Genomic DNA, 22440 nt, shown 5'->3' with positions numbered 1-22440 from the left:
CTTAATGAGCAAGACGTAATTTCGGGGGTAAACAACATTTGACCCAGCCATTATTATGAACAATCACTGAAGGGTCGACTTACTGATTATGGTTAAATCAAGTGGACACAAATATATATCTATAGTGAGAAGAGTGCAACTATTGAGCTATAGTGGTGTGACTCGATAGTTAACAAATATCGGTCTAAAGAGTTTTAACCAATTAATCCCAAATCATTGAAGCTCATGATCTGTAGGTCCATAAGGTCCCTCTACTAGCTCATAAAACATGAACACCTTGAATTAGTAAATTGAATGAATTTGGAATGATATCAATTTGAAGTGATCAAATTGAATTTCAATTTTCAATGTTCAAATTGAATTTAGAATTTGAATTTGAATAGTTCAAATTCAAATTAGGGTTTGTATAATTATAGTTGAAATAATCGATTAACGTTTAATTTATCGAAATTAAACAAAATTTGTTAGTTTATAATATTTAAATATTGATTTACTTACATGAATATGATTCATGTTTAAAATTAGGTGTGTGATTAATTTAATATTTGATATTAAATTATTATTTAGTTAATTAATTTTGTTTAATTAATTAAAATCAAATTAATTTTCAATTTTAATTCAATTTGAGAAATTGGTTTTTGAAAGTTTGAATTTAAATAATTTTGAATTAATTAAATAATATTTTAGTTAATTTTGAATTAATTAAAATTGGAAATTGAGTTCTTAGTGGAAACATCCAATCTTCTCTAAGCAGGAGGTGTTCTTTCTAATTCACACACCTTACCCACTTCATCTTGTCCATTTGAAGTGCCATCATCAATCTCCATAGTGGCTGCATGAAGAAGAAGGATAAAACTCTTCAATTTTGAGATTGAAAGAGAGGAGAGACTACTGAAAACGATTTTTTGCAGAAACTGTTTTTTCCTCTCTTCAAACCCACATCAAAACCTTCACAAATTCAACTCAATTGTGAGTTCTACCACTCAATTTCAAGGTTGAGAATAGTAGAGAAGATCTCTTGGTGGTCCTCGACTTTAATTGGAGAAGGATGCAGCTCAAATTCGTGTTTAAAAAGGATCTTCAAAGGTATGCGTTGAAACCATCTTAATACCCTATGAATATGCATATTTTGATATCAAAATTAAGGAATTATAATGTTTAATGATCCTGTTTTCTTCTGTTGCTTGTTCCTATATTCCAACAATTGTTTAAAATGTTTTCTCTTTCCAGGTAGCGATCAACGTACCAAAGGCAAGTAAATCTACCAGTCAATCACTATCAGAATTCCCCAGTAACTTGAAGTTTAAGTGGTCCACTTGTCATGTTTTAAACCCTAAATTTGCCTGTTCACGTCTTGGGATTTCTGGGTAGAGTTTTGGAGTCAAAGATTTTACGTGTAAATGTTTCTTACTGGATGACTGTAATATAATGGATGTGAATTTTCTATATGATAGCACCTCTATAGTTAGGTGAAAGATGAGATGATGTATGTAATTACTATAAGATTCTTAATTACTATTAGGTTAACATGTACTAAGGATACAGTAGCATAGGTTGGATAGTAGTTGTCATAAGAGTGTTATGAACTGTTGTCTTCACATTCCTTCTCAAGTTAAGAGGATAACCTAGGAGGGGGTATGACATTTTGTGAGCTACAAATACAAAGAAGTTGGTAAGATTGCTTAGTTGTGTGCAAGCATTCTTAAAGGGTGTTGTATCCTAGGAGTGGAGTGTCGAATTACTTAGTACAAGTGGAGGCACGTCTTCTCCAAGGACAGCACCAAAGCACCTCAACCTAAAAATCACAAGCTTTTCCAAACCCTTAATTTCTGATTGAATATTTTGGTGTTTAATAGTTTGGTTTTAGAATTCCTATCTTTTTTTATTCATGGTTTGATTGTAGAGTTCTCCAACATAGATACTTTTCTATATCAAAATAATATTTGGAAAATGATTTAGGTAGAAGAGCTACTAGCTCTGATACCAATTGTTGGAGTGAAAAACTCAAACAGTGAGTATCTATCCCAACTTATTTATGAAAATATTTTTTATTACAAACAAGAACAAACTTTTGTAGAATCGGTATGGCAACCCTAGAGGACGTGAATAGGATTTATTTCAACTAACGAAAAAACTTTTTCCTAATATGGGCCAATTAAGCAAATCAATAAACTTTTTGCTAATAAGTAATTTAAACAAGAACTTCATGCAAATAAATTCAATCTAAAGTAATTAAGAAATTAATAATAATACTTAAAAGCATCCTATTTGATACCAATAACAATATTGGTAATGGATTGAAAATTTTAAGAATAACCAATAAAAATAAACAAGTAATTAATTTCAAGAATTAACATTACAATTAATTTTATGTAATAAAATATAATAACAAATTAATTGCAAAATTTAAATAGGAAGGGGGTAGATAATCCCTACTCCAGTCTACAAGACTTCTTCTTAGGTATTTGGATAAAACTTTCACCGATTCTTTCCATGAATTAAAGACAATCATTATACCGCTCTTTTTCCGAGTGCAAGAACAAACCTCATCCTTTCCACGGATTAGGATCAAACCATTACAATTACTCTTTTTCGAGATCAAGAGAAGCCCTTACAAAATGTTTAGAAATGAAAAACAATATAAGAAAAATTTCTCTTAAATAGTTGATTTAAAAATTTGAGCGCTCAACAAATTAATCCTCACTATACAATAAATCTCTCTCAAGAATTAGATGAAAAGAAGAAAATTGAAGCTTGAAGAGAGCAACAATGGAGGCTTAATGAAATATGGAGAATTTTAAAAAATATGAAAATTATTTTTAAAATTTGGAGAAAAAGACGAGTTTAAAAAAAGAAAGAAGCAGGTTATAACTGAAGAAACTCTTATTCAAGAGTACCTACGAGCGGAAGCGGATTTTTCCAATTCATTGTGACAGAATTTTCACATATACATTCAAACATACTAATATGCATTCATAATGCTAAATTATTGACATGCTCAAAGGAACAAAAAATAAGAAATCGAGAGATCATACTAATTGAAGACTTATTCTTCACAACAAATCTCGCTTTTGTTGAGACGGTAAGCAATCACTCAGCAAACCCAATCGTCTACCTCGAATAGTCTCCACACGAACAGAAGGAAACGGAGACGACACCACCACTTAGAGCCCTCAATATTTTTGGAGTGAGAATCCAAAGGGTGGGCTTTGTTCGGATTTGGTAGAGGGGATAAGGAAGGGAGATCATATACAACGATCAAGCAAGTGGGAGATAGATTCGTCTATCGTATAGACAAAATGCTTGATCGTTTAGGTGAAGTAAACGATCGTGTACGAAAAGGTAAGCGATCGTCTAAACGATCGGTAGGAAAAACTAAGCGATCGTATATATGATCGTTTAGTAAATATCGGGCACTAAACAATTGCTTAGGAAAAGGTAAACGATCGTTTAGTAACTAGTGCGGGCGGGTGTAATCATTAAGTGATCGCTCAGCACTATCGTATAGGTAAGCGATCGTTCAAGCACTATCGTATAGGCACAGGTTTTGTTAAGCAATAACACTCTTCAACACAATGTCCACGCATACAATGCTTAATACACCGTGAGCTATTTAAGCGTCTCAAAGTGATCTTTTAACTTACTCATCCGTTATGAAAACAGAAGAGACGCCATCCTATTACCCCTTTAACCGTCCAATTAATAGACAATGAATATCATCACATCATATTCATAACCTATGAATTAATATCATATATTAATCATAGTATTTTTTGCTCCACTAGATATAAATCATATTTATATCCAATTTTCTCCAAATTAATGTATCTCATACATAAAGTTAATTATATCATATATAATTAACTAGTTCAATTATATCATATATAATCGAACTCCCTCTTATCAATTTGAACATTTCAAACTAACCCAAAAATTGACTCTCAACTTGTATCCAAGCTACCAAGGGGACCTTATAGACCTATGGCTCGAAGCTCAAATGGTACATGAATAGCTGACTAAACTTTTTAGCCACGATATCCACCATCCATTAACTGTCAGGCATTCCACTAAAGACCGAAAGTTGAACTCTTCTTATTATAGATATATTTCTATGTTCATTGGATATAACCAATCATCAGTACGATGACCCTCCACCGATGCTTGTAAGTACAGCTAGCCAACTTAATATTTTGCCCCTATAGTTACATCTTACTTCTTATGTACCACTGATCCCTCTAATGAACAATACAACATAATCCTACTATGTGTGAACATCTCTCGGGCCATGAGAAGGTGTGTGACGCCATATCGTTCAAGCCCTAGGATCAGCCCCTAAGAGAGCAATCTATCTACTTACCTTTGCTTTGGGGAATGAGTGAACTCCATCTTGTGAAGCTGAGTTCCCAGCTCCCAAATCAAATGAATCTCCAAAGTGGTAGGTTTGAGTTGGTGCTCTGGCCACCGCACCCATGCAAATCAAAGGACCGCTCTCAATGGCAGGAGTTCCCAACTCACTCAGGATTTAGGTCATGTTACCTATGGTCATCCTAGTGAAATGAAGTCTCAGTCATGAACGGAGTTATATGACGAGACGTTAACACTTCGAGGTAAGGTCTTATACAAACTCTTTGTATAGGACGCCCCCGCTTGCATGTCCCCTACACGAATGATCAGGATCGACCATCTGTGATAAGTCACAACATTTGTAACTATTCCACAAAGCAGGCCGCATCCATAATGTTACCAGGATAAGGTTTTCCTCCTATATCCATATACTATAGACCATTTTGGTTGTCACTTAAGACATGATTCACTTGTATATCACTACATACAAGCTTAAATTACATAAAGACAACCAAGGATATTAAGTTTATTGGTTTGTAGTAAAATTAAAAATAAAAAATCTAAATGTGCAAAGTCAAGATGTGAAGTAAATATTATATATATTATACATCACAAACGTTCTTATAAAATTGTTTACAAACTACAGGACACGAGACTTTAAAGCACAAACCCCAACAGTAACATCCCGAGATCTAGGTAAATTTAAATTAATTGATGAAATTATTCGTTTTCTATTAATTCAAAGCCAAAGCTTAGGAAATTAAATAATTTGTTGGGTTTAGTTTTAATTGGATGTTGTTTGGAGAAGATTTATTAAATAGGGTTTAATGGTTTGAGTTTTATTTTGGGAAGAAGGAAATTGGGGGTTGAAATATTTTTTTGTTATACAAAAGAATTAAGGTTTAGGGGTTTGGTTATTTAAAAAGGGACCTCGGAATGCGTGAAGTAAAGAAGAGAAAGGAAATTCTCTTCCCTAACCTTTCCCCTTCGTGAAGCAGACACCCCCAGCCTTTCCTTCTCTCAGCCATGCGAGGGATCAGCCACACGTTCTCTTCTTCAGCCCCAACCGCGAGACTTTACAGCCCCCAATCCACACCGATGCCACTCGTGAAGTCATCCGTGTCAGGGCCACACCAAAGGTGAAGTCACGCTGCATCGCCGGTCGTTCGAGTCGTGTTCCAATCTATGCGGACGTCTCAGCCAAGCCATCTGACCAGGTCCAGTCATCGCGCCACCGGATTTCGGTCACCACCCTCTATTGTCGATTGGGAGCCTTTGTTTCCTCGTCGGCATCGCTCCTCCTCATCTTTGCCAATCATCGGATTCTGGTATTTGGGGTAAGTTTCGGGTTCTTTTGGTAGGCTCATTGTCATTGGTTATTCTTGGGCCAAAGCTAATTTACCCATGGAATTTTGTGGTTGAATTCAAGAACTTGTGGTGGTGAAGGAAGTTTCCAAGCGGAGTGAAGGTTCGTTTTGGGGCAGTTCGGTACCCTTAGGTTAGTGGATGCAATTTCAATGCATTTGTAAGATGGGTAATGCTGCTGTGATTTGTTTCAAACCATTGTTATTGTTGTGTGGCCAGGTTGGACTACTCATTTGAAGTGTTAGGAGTTCTTTCGAGTGTGTGGGTTTTTGTTGCTTTCATGCTTGCATTGAAATTCCTCGTTGTGTCAAACTTAGGTAAGTGATTTACTACCGGTTCGCCCTCATACCCAAGAATGTGTTACTAATGGCTCCTATATTTGTATGAGATATCTTGATACGCCTGTTGATTAGTTGAAAATTTTGGAAGCTTACGCCTGTGTCACATGCTTGGGTAAGTGATTTACTACCAGTTCACCCTCATACCCAAGCATGTGTTACTACTGGCTTCTATGTTTGTATGAGATATCTTGATACGCCTGTTGGTTAGTTGAAAATCTTGGAAGCTTATGCTTGTGTCATGGGATGTTGCTATTATCTGTTCTAGTGGTGTTTGATGGATGGGTAAATTGTGAACCGTTATGTGATCTTAGCATGATTTATGACCTTACTAGTAAGCTCATGTTTGTATGAGATTGCAGTGACTGTTAGCACTTCCATTAGGCTATGCACATCTCATGTTGTGAGTCTTTGAGCCCACACCTTATGCTTACGTACGGTGTTCCTTGGAATCACCACTTATGTTTATGATTGGGCTCTCCGGGGTCACACCTTATGAAAGCGTACTTTCGGGTTCGCCCCTTATGCTTATGCCTATGCCTATGATGTCATAGTGCACTTGTGTCCTAATGGGAAGGCTAACAAAGCATTGAATGGACTTAGTAGTGTGTCGCTTACTGAGTATACTTATATATACTCATCCTTTTCCTTTCATGTTTTTCAGGTAAAGGTAGAGATAGATTGGCGCATGACAAGAGAGATCCGTGACCTGGCCATTTGAACGAGTTTTTGCTTCCGCGCTTAGGTTTCATTTTGCTAGTGTCTGGTATAGGAGCTAGGCGTTTTAAAAACCTATGATTACTCCTTAATTTCATTTATTTATTTATTCAATTGCTATTTATTTTAAAGTTAGGTCAGGGATACCCCGAACAGTAAATCGTTTTGTTTTGTTATTTCTTTCTTTTTCTTTTCGAAGTTCTCTTCCTTATTTCTTGAGCTTTATTTAGCAAAATATTTTTTTTCTTCATCTCTTTTACCTAAATATCGTTTGAGAAATGTATTGCCAAGCATATGCATGTAGAGAGTAGTGTCCTAGAAACATATTAGAAATTAGGGTCGTTACAGTAGGTTATAACCAAATTTCATTTTGGGCCTTTAGAGTGATTCATATTGCATTGGAATCGTTATTCCGATCTCTACACAATTGACACTTCAAAACACTAAAATTTTTAGTGAATAAGAACAGGTTTGTTATCATCAAAACATTATTGTATTAATTAATTAATTAAAATTAATAAATTTGAGATTAAGGATTAAAAAGCTAACAAGATCAACATAGATAATTAAATCCGGGCAAGATCTATTTGTTTTTTCTAAGATGTCTCACATATTTGTTTGTTTTGGCGATTAATGGAATGAGAATGAGAAAAAATACGTACGGGCCTAGTTGAAAGATTTGATTGTAGATGTCAGAATAATGTATGAGGAATTAGACATCAGAATAACGTATGAAAAATTCTTACGCCAAATATATCGAACAAGTGGGATAAATTTTGAAGAGTTTGAGTTAGTTATAACCTCTTATATTTTAGACCAAATGTCTCTGCTTTTTTGTTATTAATTAAAAAAAAAACCTCCATTTTTTTCTTATTTGGTGATGACGTGTCACAAATGGCATTTTTAGTGACCTCCATTCAAACGCAGCAGGTTGTCACAGGTCTTCAATATACCTTCTAAACCCTAACAAAATTAGAAACTTAAAGATTCGACCTTTAGTTAAACCAACAACTAAGGGAATCGTGAAATACCTCTAATATAGCAAGTTGAAATCAAGTGAACCGATGCAATGAAACTTGGAGACGGAGAGAATTTCATAGAATTTCAACAGTTGATGAAGAAGATGTGAAGAAAAATCCAGGAAAAATCAAAGAAGTTTGTTGAAGAAGGAAACGTTTGGGTTTTTGCATCAGGGGTATTTTTGTCTTTTCATAATGATCTAAGATATAAGTTATGACATCTCGCTATAACCTCAGTCACGATCTCGGCCAAGGTTGCCCAAGAAAAACTAGTTCAATGAATTTAATAAAAAGGGTGTTATTCCTGAAAGATTGAAACTTTAGAGGATTTGTCATAAATAACACTCAAATGTTTCTCCCTTTCGCAACTGGCACTAATTTTTTAAACTCACTGAAATAGTTTATCTCGGTCTTTCTCGACCGAGATCAACACCAAAATTTGAATAAAAAATAAAAAAATTTCATCTTATATTTAACTATAAGTTCTTTTGGGCTTCTCGATGAAATTCTTATCTAGATATCCACATAATTTTTTCAAACATCATGCGATCTTTCTAAATCTTATACCAACTCCTACCCTCAAATTTTCTAATCTTACGCCAAATTTATGCTTCCACCAAGTTCCTAATTTATTTACCGATTATCCAAATGATTTACCAATTATCTTTTTAAGTTTTCTCCAAATTTGGCAATCTTTAACCGTGTATTTTTTAAATTTTGAAAAAGATTGCAAATATTTGAAAAAAATTATGTGGATCTTGATCCTCATCCTAGCTGAGATTACACCGAGAAAGCTAAAAATAATCAATAGTTTATATAAGAGATGAAAAGGTTAACTTTTTATATAAATCTTAACCGATAATGTTTAAAATGTATTTGTAATAGATTTAGAAATTAGATTCGAATAGAAACAATGGTTTAAAATGTATTATTCAAATGGATTTACTAATTATCTTTTTATGTAAATTTCAGTGGTCGATTTCAGTAGACAATGATTGAGAAAAGGTATTTTAACGAATTTTCAAAAGAGTGAATTGTTAAAGGTGATTTTTGACAATTTTTCAAACTTTATAGCTTATTTGAAACCTCATAATTTGGAGAAATTTCAATTCGTAATGGATTTCAAATGAATTCCATTGTTTGTGCAAGAAACAAAATGATTTTAAAATTTGAAGGAATTTAAAATCTTGTTTTACTTAAAAAAAAAAATTCGAACTAAAATGATTAGATTTTGGAGGGTTTCATAGGATTTGAAAATAAATTACTTAATTAAACATCATAGTTAAAAGCCTATATTATAAAATCCATGACTTTCTTTTTCTGTTACCATCTAAACACAAAATTTTCGAATTTCAAATCACAGTATTTAAAATCATTTAGGTCTCATTTGGTAACCATTTGGTTTTAGTTTTTTTGTTTTTGAAATTTAAGTCTATATCATCTACATTTCTTACAATCATTTGCATATTTCTTAAGTACGATGGTAATTCTTAGCTAAATTCAAAAAACTAAGACAACTTTTTTAAATTTTTTTTTTTTTAGTTCTCAAAATTTAGCTTGATTTTTTAAACTATTTGTAAAAAGTAGATAACAAAAAAAGAAATTTGTGGATAAAAATATTGTTCATAGGTTTAATTTTAAAAACTTGAATCTAGAGGGTTTGGAAGTTAATTCTGAAAATTTTCCTTCATTGGGCCCAGGACCAAAGGTAAAAAATTAATAATAATAATAATAAATAAATAAAATCTCATTTCGTTCTTTATGATTAGACCTAGCGACACTTTAATGGCGATTTGCACAGAGAAATTTGTACAGATGACCCAAAAATTGGGCCCAAAATGTCAAATGACCCTTTTTTAAAAAATAATGTCAATTGACCCTCTACTGACATTATCGCCATACCAAATTACTTAATTTGCCCTTACTTCATCTTCTTACCTTTTTACTGAGAAAACCCACCAAAAATAAACTTTTCTTCATTCAAATTTTCCAAGGCTAACGACTTCGTATCGCTCATAAACGGAAAAAAAAAAAAAAAAAACTATTTCCGGCTTGCAAACGATTCTACTTCCGGCTTGTAGTCGAATCTTATCGATAAATCTTTCTTTCAATATAGTTTTTTTTGTTTGTTTTTTTGGCTTTGGATGTGTTCTGTGGTTGAAGATGAGTAGAAAGAGTTTGTGAGCGAGATAAGTGAAAGTGAAATCGGTAGAGCGACGCCGGAGAGAGCGACATTGGAGAGATAAGTGAACCTATGGTTTTTTTGTTTGTTTTTCTAGTTTTCGATTGGTTGAAGATGAGTAAAAAGAGAGAATGTGAGGGAGATAAGGGAGAGCAACACCGGAGAAAGCGACACTAGCAAGAGCGATTCCAGCGAGAGCCATTCTAGCGAAAGCGATGCCAGCGAGAGCAAACCTAGCGAGATTTAAACAGAATGTTGTTTTATATATTTTTTTTTTCCTGAAGGAGTTTACTGATTGAATTTTTTAATAAATGCAGGAGTGATTTAAGATGGCTACACATTTCAGAATAGCCGAAGCTGACTAATTTCCTAGTCAAGTAATCAGCTTGGCCCACATTGCCAATGCAAACAAGATTGTCAAAGAGAAGCTCATGCCAACGCAGTTGGCCATGTTTAAGAGAATAGTTTTTGGGCAATCTGTTGACATTGATATGGTATTCAACAACCCAATTATCCATCACATGTTGCTCAGAGAAGTGAAGAGGACAAAATCAGACTCAATGACATTCTCTGTCTGTGGGAAGGTTGTCACCTTTTCGAAGGATGACTTTTTGGTGATGACTGGTTTGTGGCAATCCCTATCATGAGTTGATCGGAACCAGCAGTCCTCATATGAACTTGCCATCCAGTATTTAGGTAATCGAGTGACGGAGGACACTTTACACCTCCGTGAACTTGAAGAAACATACAAGGACTTAGAATATGAAAACGATGATGATGCTGTGAAGATCAGCCTAGTTTACTATATTGAGGTCACAATGATGGGGAAAAACAAGCAGAAAAATGCAGTCGACCTCCAAAGTTTCAAGAACATTCAAAGCTTGGAGTACTACAATAGTCTTGATTGGGGTACCATTATTTGGGAGAGGACATTGGATGCCCTAAAGACTGTCTTGAATGATAAGAGCAGTCTATACAAGACGAGGGTCAAATCAAATAAAAAACTACATTGTGAAGTACTCCTTACATGGATTTCCACAAGCGTTCCAGGTAAATTTGATTAATATAATAATCGTGTTGTTTGATCTAACATTACTATTGTTCTTAATATATTTTAAATTTTATTTAGGTATGGACGTATGAGATCCTAGCTTCATCGATAGCTGGGAACATTATAGAGCGAAGGAGCAAGGTGGTTTTGCCCCACATATTACGATGGTAGTCCCGAGAGTGAAAGTGACGATGATGACCATCATGAAGATGCTAATGATGAGGTTATCAGGGTGGAGGAAGTGGATGATCCTGAGCATTCTGAGCACGAGGATGCTGAATATGAAAGGGTGGAAGGAGGGACATACACATGTAGTAATGATAGTTCGATGATATGATGGGGGACGTACGCGAGGAGGACGAGTTGAACCAAGTTGATGTCTTTCATGCGAACTTCGGTACAGAGCGTCCTATAGATGAAGAGTGTCCTGAGTGTGTTGCCCGCCGTAGAGAGAGAGCCAATGCAGACGAGTCTACTTATTCGTACCTGCAGTCCATTGACAGCGCACTATGGAAGTTGGATGGTCGTATATCGAGTTTAGTAGTTGTGTCTTCAGTATGGAGGAAAACATGACTGACATGAAAGGGAATTTTTCGGCCATCCTTTCATTATTGCAGTCTATGCATAAGGTTTACATCCTTTTATTTCTTTATGTGTTTAGCTTTTACGTGTTCGTGAACTCGCCATTTTACTTTACTAATTGAAGGGTTCCACGGTGAATAAGGAGACAACCAGGTCACCATCCCATCTCAGGAGCCCAATACGACTGCGACTGCCTCTGACACTCCCATCCCCATCCCCCCTCTACAGCCCGATACCACCCTTTCACCTACTTCCAACCCCCCTATACAGCTCAATACCACCATTACCACGACATCACCGATTAATGTCAAACCTATACAGGCCGACGTCCCACAATAGAGCCCGACATGTCTGCCTTACCCACCATGCCATATACAGAGGCTGACATGTCTGGCATCCCAAAGGCAGACACTTCTGGGATTGTTACAACCACAGAAAGAGTTCTACTGGTGAGTAATTTATTGATCAGTAATCTTTGTTTATATTTTTATATTTCCTGATGAGTAACGTTTTGTTATCTGTTTATTTAGGATTCTCAAAGAATTAGTCAGAAGAGAAAACCAGTTGATAAATATACACCCCCAGCCCAAGTAAAAAATAAAAGTGTGGCTAAACATCCTCTCCCAGGTATAGCTACGTCAACATCCAGATCGATCGTCACATATAACGTAGCACATGACATTCCACGCAATATCATGACAGAAATGATGGGTTGGATCTCGGACGACAATACAAACAACAAGGTTCAAGAGAACTCCTTCAAACCACTCGACAAGCAATTCTTTAAGGAATTGATTACCCCGAATTCGTTGGTCGAGTGCGATGTAAGTGTCCTAGTCTTTACGTCTTTACATGTTGGCTATCGTGTATTTTTACTGACATATTATTTTTTCGTGCAAACCATAAACACTTTATTTTATTTTATGAATGATAAATTTTATACCCGGCCCGACATGTGCATGCATAAGTTCACCATCTTGCCAATTGGTGTAACGGTAAATTTTGATATTTCGTTTCTTAACTTCTTATTTTGTTAAGTTTCCTAGTCTTTACTTCTTTACTTAACTTCTCATTTTATTTGACAGAGTCACCTCAATGATCGTGGCAGGGTATTTAAACGAATAAAGAATAAGTCACTTCTGGAGGCTGCCCTAGCTTGGGAAAATGAAGACACGTATAAGGACTACGTCACTGGTAAATTCGATGTCAAATGGGCAGATGTGGATTTCGTTTACACGGCGATGAATATCAGTGACCACTGGATGGTTCTTGCCATGGACATTAACAGAGGCTACATATTCGTGTTCGATTCACTTCCGTCATACACACCAATGACAAAGCTGGTGAATTGGCTAGAGCCATTAACGGTCACAGTACCATCCCTACTTCACTAGTGTGACGTCGATCGATCGAAGTCGGACCTATCCACAGCCCGTTGGAAAATCTCGCGACCTAAGAACGTCGACATACAACATGGGTCGTTTGATTGTGGCATCTTCGCAATAAAACTTCTGGAACACCTGGTGACTAGTGTTGATCCATCCGTAATCACTCAGGAGAAAATGAGTGAATATAGGATGCAATTAGTGTGTCAGCTATGAGCAAACACTCCATATTTTTTATATGTATAGAACATTGTATTTTTTATTCTTTGTAAAAACATTCATTTATTGTTTATGTATGTAAAAACATTCATTTATTTTTTATGTATGTAAAAACATTCATTTATTTTTTATGTATATAAAAACATTCATTGTATAATTGAACATATATTTTTTATGAAAGTTCAAAGTTCAGTATCAGAATTTTATCAGAACATGCATTTTTTATGTATAATGGAGCTACTGCTCTTTTCATTGTATAATTGAATTGAACATCTATTTTTTATGTGAGTTCAAATCTCAAAGTTCAACATCATAATTTTATCAGAACATGCATAATTGAGCTTAGAACATTATATGGTTCAAGGTTCAAAGTTCAAAGATTGAGAGAGCGAGATGTTGAGAAAGAGCGAGATTGTGAGAAATAGTGAGATTGTAAGAGAGAGCGAGATGTTTAGAGGGAGCGAGATTGTGAGAGAGAGCAAGATTGAGAGAGAGTGGGATTGTAAGAGAGAGCGAGATTGTCAGAGAGAGCGAGATTTTCAGAGAGAACGAGATTGAGTGAGTATTTGTTATCCATTTTGTTACAGGTATGAGGATTGAGAGAGTATGAAGTCATTGTTTTTTGTTACACGTATGAAGATTGAGATAGTATTTGTTATCCATTTTGTTTCAAGTATGAAGATTGAGAGAGTATGAAGTCATTGTTTTTTGTTACACGTATGAAGATTGAGAGAGTATTTGTTATCCACTTTTGTTACAAGTATGAAGATTGATAGTGTATGAAGTTATTGTTTTTTGTTTTCAGTATGAATATTGAGAGAGTATGAAGTTATCCATTTTTGTTACAAGTATGAAGACTAAAAGAGTATGACGATGGAGAGAGTATGAATATTGCTATTATATACTCCAGCTTGTTATTGTTTTTTGTTTACAAGATGAAAATATGAAGTTGTTATTGTTTTTTGTTTACAAGATGAAAATATGAAGTATGAAGGTTACAAGTACGAAGTATAAAAAAAAATGAAGTATGTTACAAGTATGTTACAAGTATGAAGTATGTTACAAGTATGAAAAAGTATGAAGTATGTTACAAATATGAAGTATGAAGTGTTACAAGTATGACGTATGAAAAAATGCTCAATGGTATTTATAACTAAACTGGATGAGGGGTGTTTATGTCTCAGTCTCTGGCATTTTCGGTACGTCGCACGGTTGTAAGCGGTTCAGTACAATTTTGGCGATTATGTCCATAATTCCCACACCGACCATACTTCATTTGTCTGTGAAATTCTCCTCTGGATGGTATTCTTCTCACTCTCCATCGCCCAGCTTGTGGCACAAACTTTGGAGGAAGGATAATCTTTTCTATGTATCCAGAAGGTCTTTTCCATTCAGATATATGGCCAAGTGGATTTATAGGCTCCGCATACGCAGTCATTAGAGAGTCCACTGTATAAAATCGACTGCAAAGACCGTTGATGGGTATATTTCTTTCCTTGGCAGCAACAATTGCATGGGAACACGGGATTCCAAGTGAGTCGAATTCCTTACACATGCATTCCTTCGTGTGAAGATTGACAATATTGTCCAATCGATTATCTCGCACGTGTACCTGATAACAATCAATAGGCTCCACCTGATATCGTCTGCCCTTATCAGTTTCACTTGTCAATCGGGTTTCACAATAGTCAGAGTGCAATGTCGTTTGAGATGCCCAGTAATTCCTCCATTCGTAGAACCACGATTGGAGCATTCCTCTAACATGTTCAATCAAGTATACTATGGGCATCAGTCGATACTCTTTAGTTAAGGAATTGAAACACTTTGCACTGTTGGATGTCATGTTATCATATCTTTGTTCTATTTGGTAAACCCGTGCCCACCTTTGAAGACCGATGTCTTTTAAATATTTCGTGACAGCACCGTCTCTAAAACTGCAGAGTTCGTCCCATTTTGTCTGGAACTCTCTCATGCAAAATGCCCTTGCTACATCTCTAAATATCCCAACAACTATGATATCCTTAAAGTTTGTAACCAGATTCTGTTTTATATGCCATGTGTACAATTCATAAAATGCTGTGGGAAAAAATGCACGAATAACATTGCCGATAGATACCATCCGATCAGACACAAACACCAGATTATCGGATTCTCCGATACTGCATTTCAAGTTTGACATAAACCATTTCCATGATCGATCGGTTTCATTGTCCACTATTGCATATGCTAATGGGTATAACTGATTGTTCCCGTCCATAGAAACCGCAACCAACATGATGCCGTTGTATTTTCCTTTCAAGTGCAACCCATCAACAATAATACAAGGCCGACAGCTTGCAAAACCTCTAATACAAGGCCCTAATGCCATAAACATATACTTGAAATGCACCTCATCTTCAAGTTCGATCTCAAAGACTGTACCTAGATTCTCTATTTTTAGCGCTTCTCCATAGGCATGTAGTATAGAGTATGAGTATTTTGGAGTACCTCTAGTGAGATCATACGCAGCTTCCCTTGCACGCCACGCTTTATCATAACTTATGTTCACGTCATAATCTCTCCTCATATCCTCAACAATATGACAAGGTTTATCAACACGTCCTATGCCCGTGAACTTATCTTTGATGAGTTGACCAATAACCGTAGCAGTTGCTTGTCTATGGTCATGATTCAAAATTCCTATGGAACATGTGTGCGAACTGCAATACTTTGTGATCTTGAATATATCAGACTCTTCCATTTTGACTGCACGAAGGCTCCACTTACATGTCTCCCCAATGTATTTGACAGTGAACAGAGATTTGGTTGATTTCCTTACCTTAAATTCAAAATTTTTGTTGATGGATAGAATAAACAATCTCATTTTCAATTCCTTTTTGCTTAAAAATAGTTGACCAACTTCAACGTCCTCTGTCCCAGATGAAATGGTGCCAGGCATAATCAACTCTATCCTATGACTTGAAGACATAAATGGTAGAATCACTGAAGCTGCTATAGAACGACACACATCTCCATGATCACGATCCATTTCATTCAGTCCTGTTGGTTGGTCATTCACATCCACATCCACAGAAGGACCACAATCCATATAATCGAATGTTGATGGTACAATGTTGGTAGACAGTGGAATATCAGTGTTGGTAGACAATGGAATATCATCCTCTTCCCGACGAAACTGATATGATTCCTCGTATTATCTGTCCACAGCCGTATCATCATGACTCACATCTCTAAACCCCATTCCAACCCTTTCGTCCTGTTTAGACTTCAACGTTACAGCTATCTGAAGTCTACTAACCTCTTCTCGCAAAAGAAAGAAGTCAAGATCATCATCATCCATTATGCATTGTGAAGGGGATTCAAATTCAAGATTATATTTAACTTTCAGGATAAGATCAAACTCTGAAGAACTGATTTTTGTAACCCTGTAAATGCGAGATTTAAGTTCTTCATAATTCACTGTAGGGGGTACAACGATTCCTTTCAATTGTCCCCCAATATACGAACTTTCATTCTCATCCCAAGCACCTCCAAATCGAATAAATAGACACTTTCCTGTCATCCTACAAAGCAAGAGAACATTTTTCATTAAGCTGTACAAGCAATTGAAGTGTACTCACGATCTCTCTTAAAATCTCGCTCTCTCTCTTACTCTTCTTCTTTCTTACTCTCGCCTAATACAAAATTTCGTAATGCTACCCTTCCAGAAATAACACATAAAAAATAATTAAACGAACTCAAAATAATGTTTCACCTTTCTGGAAAAGTTGTTCTGTTCCTTTCTGAGAAAGCCTCGTCTTGGAAATCTCCGTTCGAAAAATCTCCATTCAACAAAACACTGTCGAAAACCAGAGAAGTAATCACCTTTGAAATGGAGTTTAGAGTTTAAAGAAATCACCATTGTATTGTGTTTAGATATTATTGATTTGAGGTTTCCGTCGTGACATTTTGTCAAATCAACAGTACATGACGAGCAATCACATCAACCAGGGAATTTCAAGCGAGAGCAAGAGTGAGAGCCAGAGCGTGTAATCAGAAAATAGCGAGATTTACCTCGTGAGGCCGGTGTAAGGGCAAATTAAGTAATTTGGTATGGCGATGATATCAGTAGAGGATCAATTGATATTATTTTTTAAAAAATGATCATTTGACATTTTGGATCCAATTTTTGGATCATTCGTACAAAATTTTCATTTGCACATCGTGAAGACGGAGGGCCAAAAACGCTATGAGAAGTGAAGAGCAAACTGTTCTGGTCATCAACAACTCATGAAGATGACGATTCTTAAGGGTTAGGGTTTCTGCAACTCCGAGAATTCCAATATTTTATTCAATTTCTTCTTCCCGTTCGCCAATGGCGAACCTCAAAGCAATCTCAGATGCTTTGGAACTTGCAGATTCCAAGAAACAGAACTTGAAGAAGGCATTCGACGACCTTAAAGGCCACTCCCACCTCCTCTCTTCCTTCTCTCTCTCCTGGTCCGACCTCGAATCCCACTTCACTTCAATCCAGAACTCTCTCACTAAGAGATTCCACGCGCTCGAGTCTCTGGAGTCCACGGTGGTTCAAAATCAACCCGAGCAGAAGGAGCCGTGTTCTTCATTGGGCCCGAAAGCGGAGAATCGGAAGGAACAGGATGGAGTTGCCGATTCTGTGTCGCCTCGGCCCGATTTGAAGCGTCTGTGTGAGAGCATGGACGGTAAGGGGCTGAGTAAATTTGTTAGTAATTTGCCGAAAGATCGTGAACCGGTCAGGAATGAGCTTCCGGCTGCACTTAAGTGCGCGCCGGACCAAGAAGCTCTGGTTCTTGATGCAATGAACGGATTCTTCAATGCCAACTCTAATTCGAAGCAAAATAACTTGAAATTATCCAATGTGAGGAGAGGCTGTATACTACTGTTGGAGACTCTGATGGATAATTGTCCAAATGTAAGCAACCATGTAACGGAAAGGGCGAAGAAATTGGCATTGGAATGGAAACAAAGCCTTAGCAAAGATGGGAAAGATCCATTGGATGCATTAGGGTTTTTGCATTTGGTTGCAGCTTATAAATTGACATCAGAATTCAACGTGGATGAGCTTGTTGATTACTTCACTATCATTGCTCGGTATCGGCAAGCTACCAAGTTGTGCAAAGTCGTTGGCTTGGGTGATAAAGTAGCTGGTAGGTACATTTTTCTTGAACATTGTTTTATTTTGAGAAGCATAGACATTGGGTATCTTATTTTATCATTCCCTTAATGAGAATTCATGTGTGGTTTATTTTTGAAAAATATCATTCTAATGCAGAAGAACTTCAGGGCAACATTGAATAGAAAAAATACAAATTTTGAAGTTAGTTTATCCCAAGTCTTAACATAGTTTAGAGATCCATAATCAGTCCTTGCGCATATAAGTTTTGGCCGTTGTTAAATCCTTATGTAGGCTGAACAAGAAGTTCAAAAACCAAAATTTGGTGGTCGAACTCATAGTTTCAAAGATATTAGGATCTTATGATTATTTCTTTGGATTACTAATGCGAAGTAAGATTATTGTGCAAGTGTTAAAGGTTTAACATGGAGTATTGGTGACCAACATGATTTTCATTAAGATTATATGTTGATCACAACACTCATGAAGTTTTAAGCATGTGCTTGCAAATTCCATGTGAAGGTAAATATGGGACAACTAGGATATGAGAAGTAGAGGGGTTTCTCAGTATTTATATATTTGTAAGCTTGCCTATACCTGAGTCATTGACATTCTTTGAAGTAGTGTATTTTAGTGTAATATAATGGTTTGCACTTGTACCATACTGAAATTGCCATATTCTTTGTGCTGTTTTCACAGATCTTGTTCAGAAACTGCTAGACAAGGGAAAGCAACTTTTAGCTGTCAAATTTATCTTCGAGTTTGAGTTGACTGAAAAATTTCCTCCTGTTCCCGTCTTAAAAGATTATGTGAAGGAGTCCAAGAAGGTGGCCAAAACAGTTTGCAAGGAAGGAAAAAATTCTCTCAGGGCACTGGTATTTACATCCAATCCAACCTTATTTTACTTCATTTGCTTTCAGATTTTAGAGAAAATAATTGTTTCATTACTTCAATTACTGTAAATATTCTTGAGCAGAATGAGGCTACTGCCAAAGAAGTGGGTGCATTAAAATCTGTGATCAGATTAATTGAAGAATACAAGCTTGATTCTGATTATCCGCGAGTGAACCTGGAAAAGCGAATTGAGCAGCTGGAGAAACAACAGGCCAACAGGAAGCGCCCTGCAGGAGCTTCTCCTGTTATGGCCAAACAAAAACAGCCACAACAACCTCAACAAGCGAAACAAAGGTTTAAGAAACAGAAATTGCAGGTGAAGAAACAGATGCCACGGCAGGTTCCAATTAATCGCCCACGCATGGCTGCTCCAGTTGGCTCTGCTGCAGTTCCAAATCTCGTTGGTGTTGGGAATCCAACTTATCCCCCATACCTGCCTTCTGCAGGTTTGGTAGCTGATCTTGCTGCTCCTTATCAACAACAATCTCTTCTGCAGCCAGCAGGTTTGTTACCAAATTATCCTGTTTCATATGCACAATCTCATCTACAGCCAGCAGGTTTGTTGCCCGAACAACACCCTGCTCCTTTTGAGAGCTCATCAGCTATGGCCTATGGTATGGCAGTGGCAGGCTCCACTCCAGCTGTTGCCTCTTATCATGGCTCATCAGCTGAGTATTATGGTTTGGCAGGAGGCCCCATGGGTTTTCCTGGAAATGCAACCACTGCTAATTCACACACATATCCATCAGAGCCATATGCACCACCTGTGTATGGTGTGGGTGTGCCACCCCTTTTCCATCCATCTTACTATCCCCAGTAGTTTTTAAATTGCCTATGATAGAATACTTTTTGGATCAGCTGGTAGCTATGGGATATAACATGAACATGGCAGCCATCTTCCTATCTCTTGTCGTAGTATCCATGAATTTGGTTTGTGTTTCTTGTAGTACAGTTGGGAAATTAACTTTTTCTGACTTGGCACAGAGTGCCACTACCGTTAGAAGGCAAATTTGCTCTTCTTGGCATGGTTTCTGTAGGACTTGAAATGATCCCTTGATCTTTTGTATAGTCTGGTTCTTTCGTTTTCAAACTGTCATTTTTCTTTTGGAAATTTACATTAGGAAAAGTGTGTTTGGAAAGGAGGTGCTTTCCAATATAATTTTGGCTTGAAAAGTACTTCAATTATAGACACTTTAACCAAAAAGTGGTCTATGAAAAATTACTTTTTTTGTTTGGTTCTAAACTTCTAGTTCTAGACCTATTTATCTTTTAAGAAAACATCCTTTAAGAATCACTTAGGTCAAAAACACTCTGAAAGTGCTGTTTTTAGAAGCATATATACACATACTTATACATATATACATGTATGTATATATTTTAAAGTTGTATAGCTTAATTCCAAATAATTTTGAGTTAGAAATGCTTTTGGTTATGCCAAGAAAAAACTTAAGAAAAGTACTTCCAAACGTTGCTAAGAATTCTGGGTTGAACATGACCCATGTTATTCTCATAAAGGGAAGGAAAAGAGAAAATAATGCAGTTTATTTATCAACCGAAATATTGTTCTCACTGTTATTATTTTGAGTGGAAAATGCATTCTCCATTAGTAAAGAAGATACCCCAATCAGAGTACGAGTCAATGTATGAGCTTAATTTGATCAGAACTTTTTTTTTTTCACTCTTAAAATATGCATCTCTGTCTCATTTGGATTAATTGTTTTGTCATGATTTTTGCATATAAGGGCTTACCGAAGGGTTTGGGGGGAAGGGGGATTTTATTTTGTACTAAAAGCAGGGTATGTGTTTTTTTTTTAGTTCAATCGGGACAAACCATCCATCTTTGAGATGGTAATTGGTGCATTTATTTATTGGACTGTGCTCGGATTAGCAATAGGGTATGTATTTCCAATCTTGTATATTTGTATAAAACAGGTTATGATGCTCAAAATAGAATGATTCAATACCTTTGATACTTGTAAATGTCATTACTTTGTACAAATTGGTAAGCAATTATGTTTTTTCTTTGATTCTCTTTGGTGATTGCTAATTAACTCACCCCATCCTAGAGACATTATCACTGATATTTGCCCTGGGTTATACGATTATGGTCCTAGCAATTCCTTTCATGTTTGGCAATCAGTTCAACTTCAACAATTCAACTAGGTTTTCTTTTTTCTTTGTTATATTTACATTCCAAAAAAAAAAAGAAAAAAAAGGAGATTTGTGAATGGAATTTATTTAGGCTTTGTTTGGTAATCATTTCATTTTTTATTTTTAGTTTTTGAAAATTCAGTTTATTTTCTTTCCATTTCTTATCATGATTTGCATTTTTTTTTATTAAATATAATAGTTGAATTCTTAGTCATATTCCAAAACAAAAATAAGTTTTTTAAAGCTTTTTTTCTTTTCAAAATGTGGTTAAGTTTCTTAAACCATTGGTAAGAAGTGGATAAAAAAAGAAGAAATTTGGAGATGAAAGTAGTGTCGGTAGGCTTAATTTTTAAAATAAATTGTTTATCAGATGGGATCTTAAATGTTTTTTTTTTTTTTTAATTTGTGAGTTTAGCCACATTGACTATTTTCATGGGACAACTATTTTAACCTTATTAGATTTTAGTTACTAAAGAAATTTGTAAGATTTTAAATTCTCCATATAGGTGCCCATTATAGCCTGAATTACTGTTGGTTTATTTATTTATTAATTAATTACATATATTAAGACTCGGATGCAATAGCTAAGATGTGGGCAAATTTAAGGCATAATGCTATTTTTCTTTTGTTTGTTTAGAGCTTTTGATTTTGCAAGGGAAAAGGAAAGTTAAGATGCTATTTTTTTTTATCTACATTTTTCAAATGTTTAATTTTAGTCTTTGTTATTGTCAATAAATCTTAAATTTAACCACAAACTATTACTTTTTTTTATCCAAAACATTTTATTATCTATTTTTTTATCCAAAACATTTTATTATCTATTTTTTTATCCAAAATATTTTATTATCTATCATTTTTACAATACATTATAGAAATATATTTCCATATTGTATTTTATTGCAAGAAAATTATTATTATTATTTTAATTCATTTTGATTAAAAGAATATTGAGAGACTATATTTAAGATGTCTTGAAGTAAAAGGAGATTAAAATAAAAATAAAATAAAATAAAAAATCTATGAAGATTAAAATGATATTTTACCTTTCGAGATTTTATTTTT

The 22440-nt window shown here is 35.5% G+C and overlaps 2 protein-coding genes and 1 long non-coding RNA gene across 3 annotated transcripts; 2 read left to right on the top strand and 1 right to left on the bottom strand.

Moving 5' to 3' along the window:
- The first annotated feature begins 5238 nt into the window (after window positions 1–5238).
- Window positions 5239–7014, top strand: LOC150033879 (uncharacterized). Its single transcript, XR_016532342.1, has 2 exons — window positions 5239–5842; window positions 5929–7014. It is a non-coding gene; the product is annotated as an uncharacterized LOC150033879 (long non-coding RNA).
- Window positions 7015–14382: 7368 nt separating this feature from the next.
- LOC120084759 (uncharacterized) lies at window positions 14383–16290 on the bottom strand. Its single transcript, XM_090317106.1, has 3 exons — window positions 15810–16290; window positions 15086–15728; window positions 14383–14959 (listed from the first exon to the last, which is right to left on the bottom strand). The coding sequence occupies exons 1-3, from the start codon at window positions 16288–16290 to the stop codon at window positions 14383–14385; spliced, it is 1701 nt and encodes a 566-aa protein (XP_090173232.1).
- Window positions 16291–17398: 1108 nt separating this feature from the next.
- On the top strand, window positions 17399–20317 carry LOC120085621 (FRIGIDA-like protein 1). The gene is made up of 3 exons (XM_039041702.2): window positions 17399–18367; window positions 19033–19208; window positions 19310–20317. Exons 1-3 carry the CDS (start codon window positions 17557–17559, stop codon window positions 20045–20047), a joined length of 1725 nt encoding a protein of 574 aa, XP_038897630.1. The 5' UTR covers window positions 17399–17556; the 3' UTR covers window positions 20048–20317.
- Window positions 20318–22440: the final 2123 nt, after the last annotated feature.

The sequence above is a fragment of the Benincasa hispida genome, chromosome 9 (assembly GCF_027475165.1).
Source record: "Benincasa hispida cultivar pf3 chromosome 9, pf3_genome.v1.1, whole genome shotgun sequence".
In the NCBI taxonomy this organism is placed as follows: Eukaryota; Viridiplantae; Streptophyta; class Magnoliopsida; order Cucurbitales; family Cucurbitaceae; genus Benincasa; species Benincasa hispida.
This window is presented reverse-complemented; position numbering and strand designations above follow the sequence as displayed.

Excerpts from the sequence above, each read along its gene's own strand:
- LOC120084759 (XM_090317106.1), bottom strand. The coding sequence starts at position 16,290 with ATGGATTGTGGTCCTTCTGTGGATGTGGATGTGAATGACCAACCAACA. Across the intron at positions 15,729-15,809 it reads CATCAAAGATAAGTTCACGG|CGTGGCGTGCAAGGGAAGCT; the intron begins GCATAGGACGTG and ends GTTATGATAAAG. Across the intron at positions 14,960-15,085 it reads AAAGACATCGGTCTTCAAAG|AGGAATGCTCCAATCGTGGT; the intron begins GTGGGCACGGGT and ends TGAACATGTTAG.
- LOC120085621 (XM_039041702.2), top strand. The coding sequence starts at position 17,557 with ATGGCGAACCTCAAAGCAATCTCAGATGCTTTGGAACTTGCAGATTCC. Across the intron at positions 18,368-19,032 it reads CTTGGGTGATAAAGTAGCTG|ATCTTGTTCAGAAACTGCTA; the intron begins GTAGGTACATTT and ends CTGTTTTCACAG. Across the intron at positions 19,209-19,309 it reads AAAATTCTCTCAGGGCACTG|AATGAGGCTACTGCCAAAGA; the intron begins GTATTTACATCC and ends ATTCTTGAGCAG.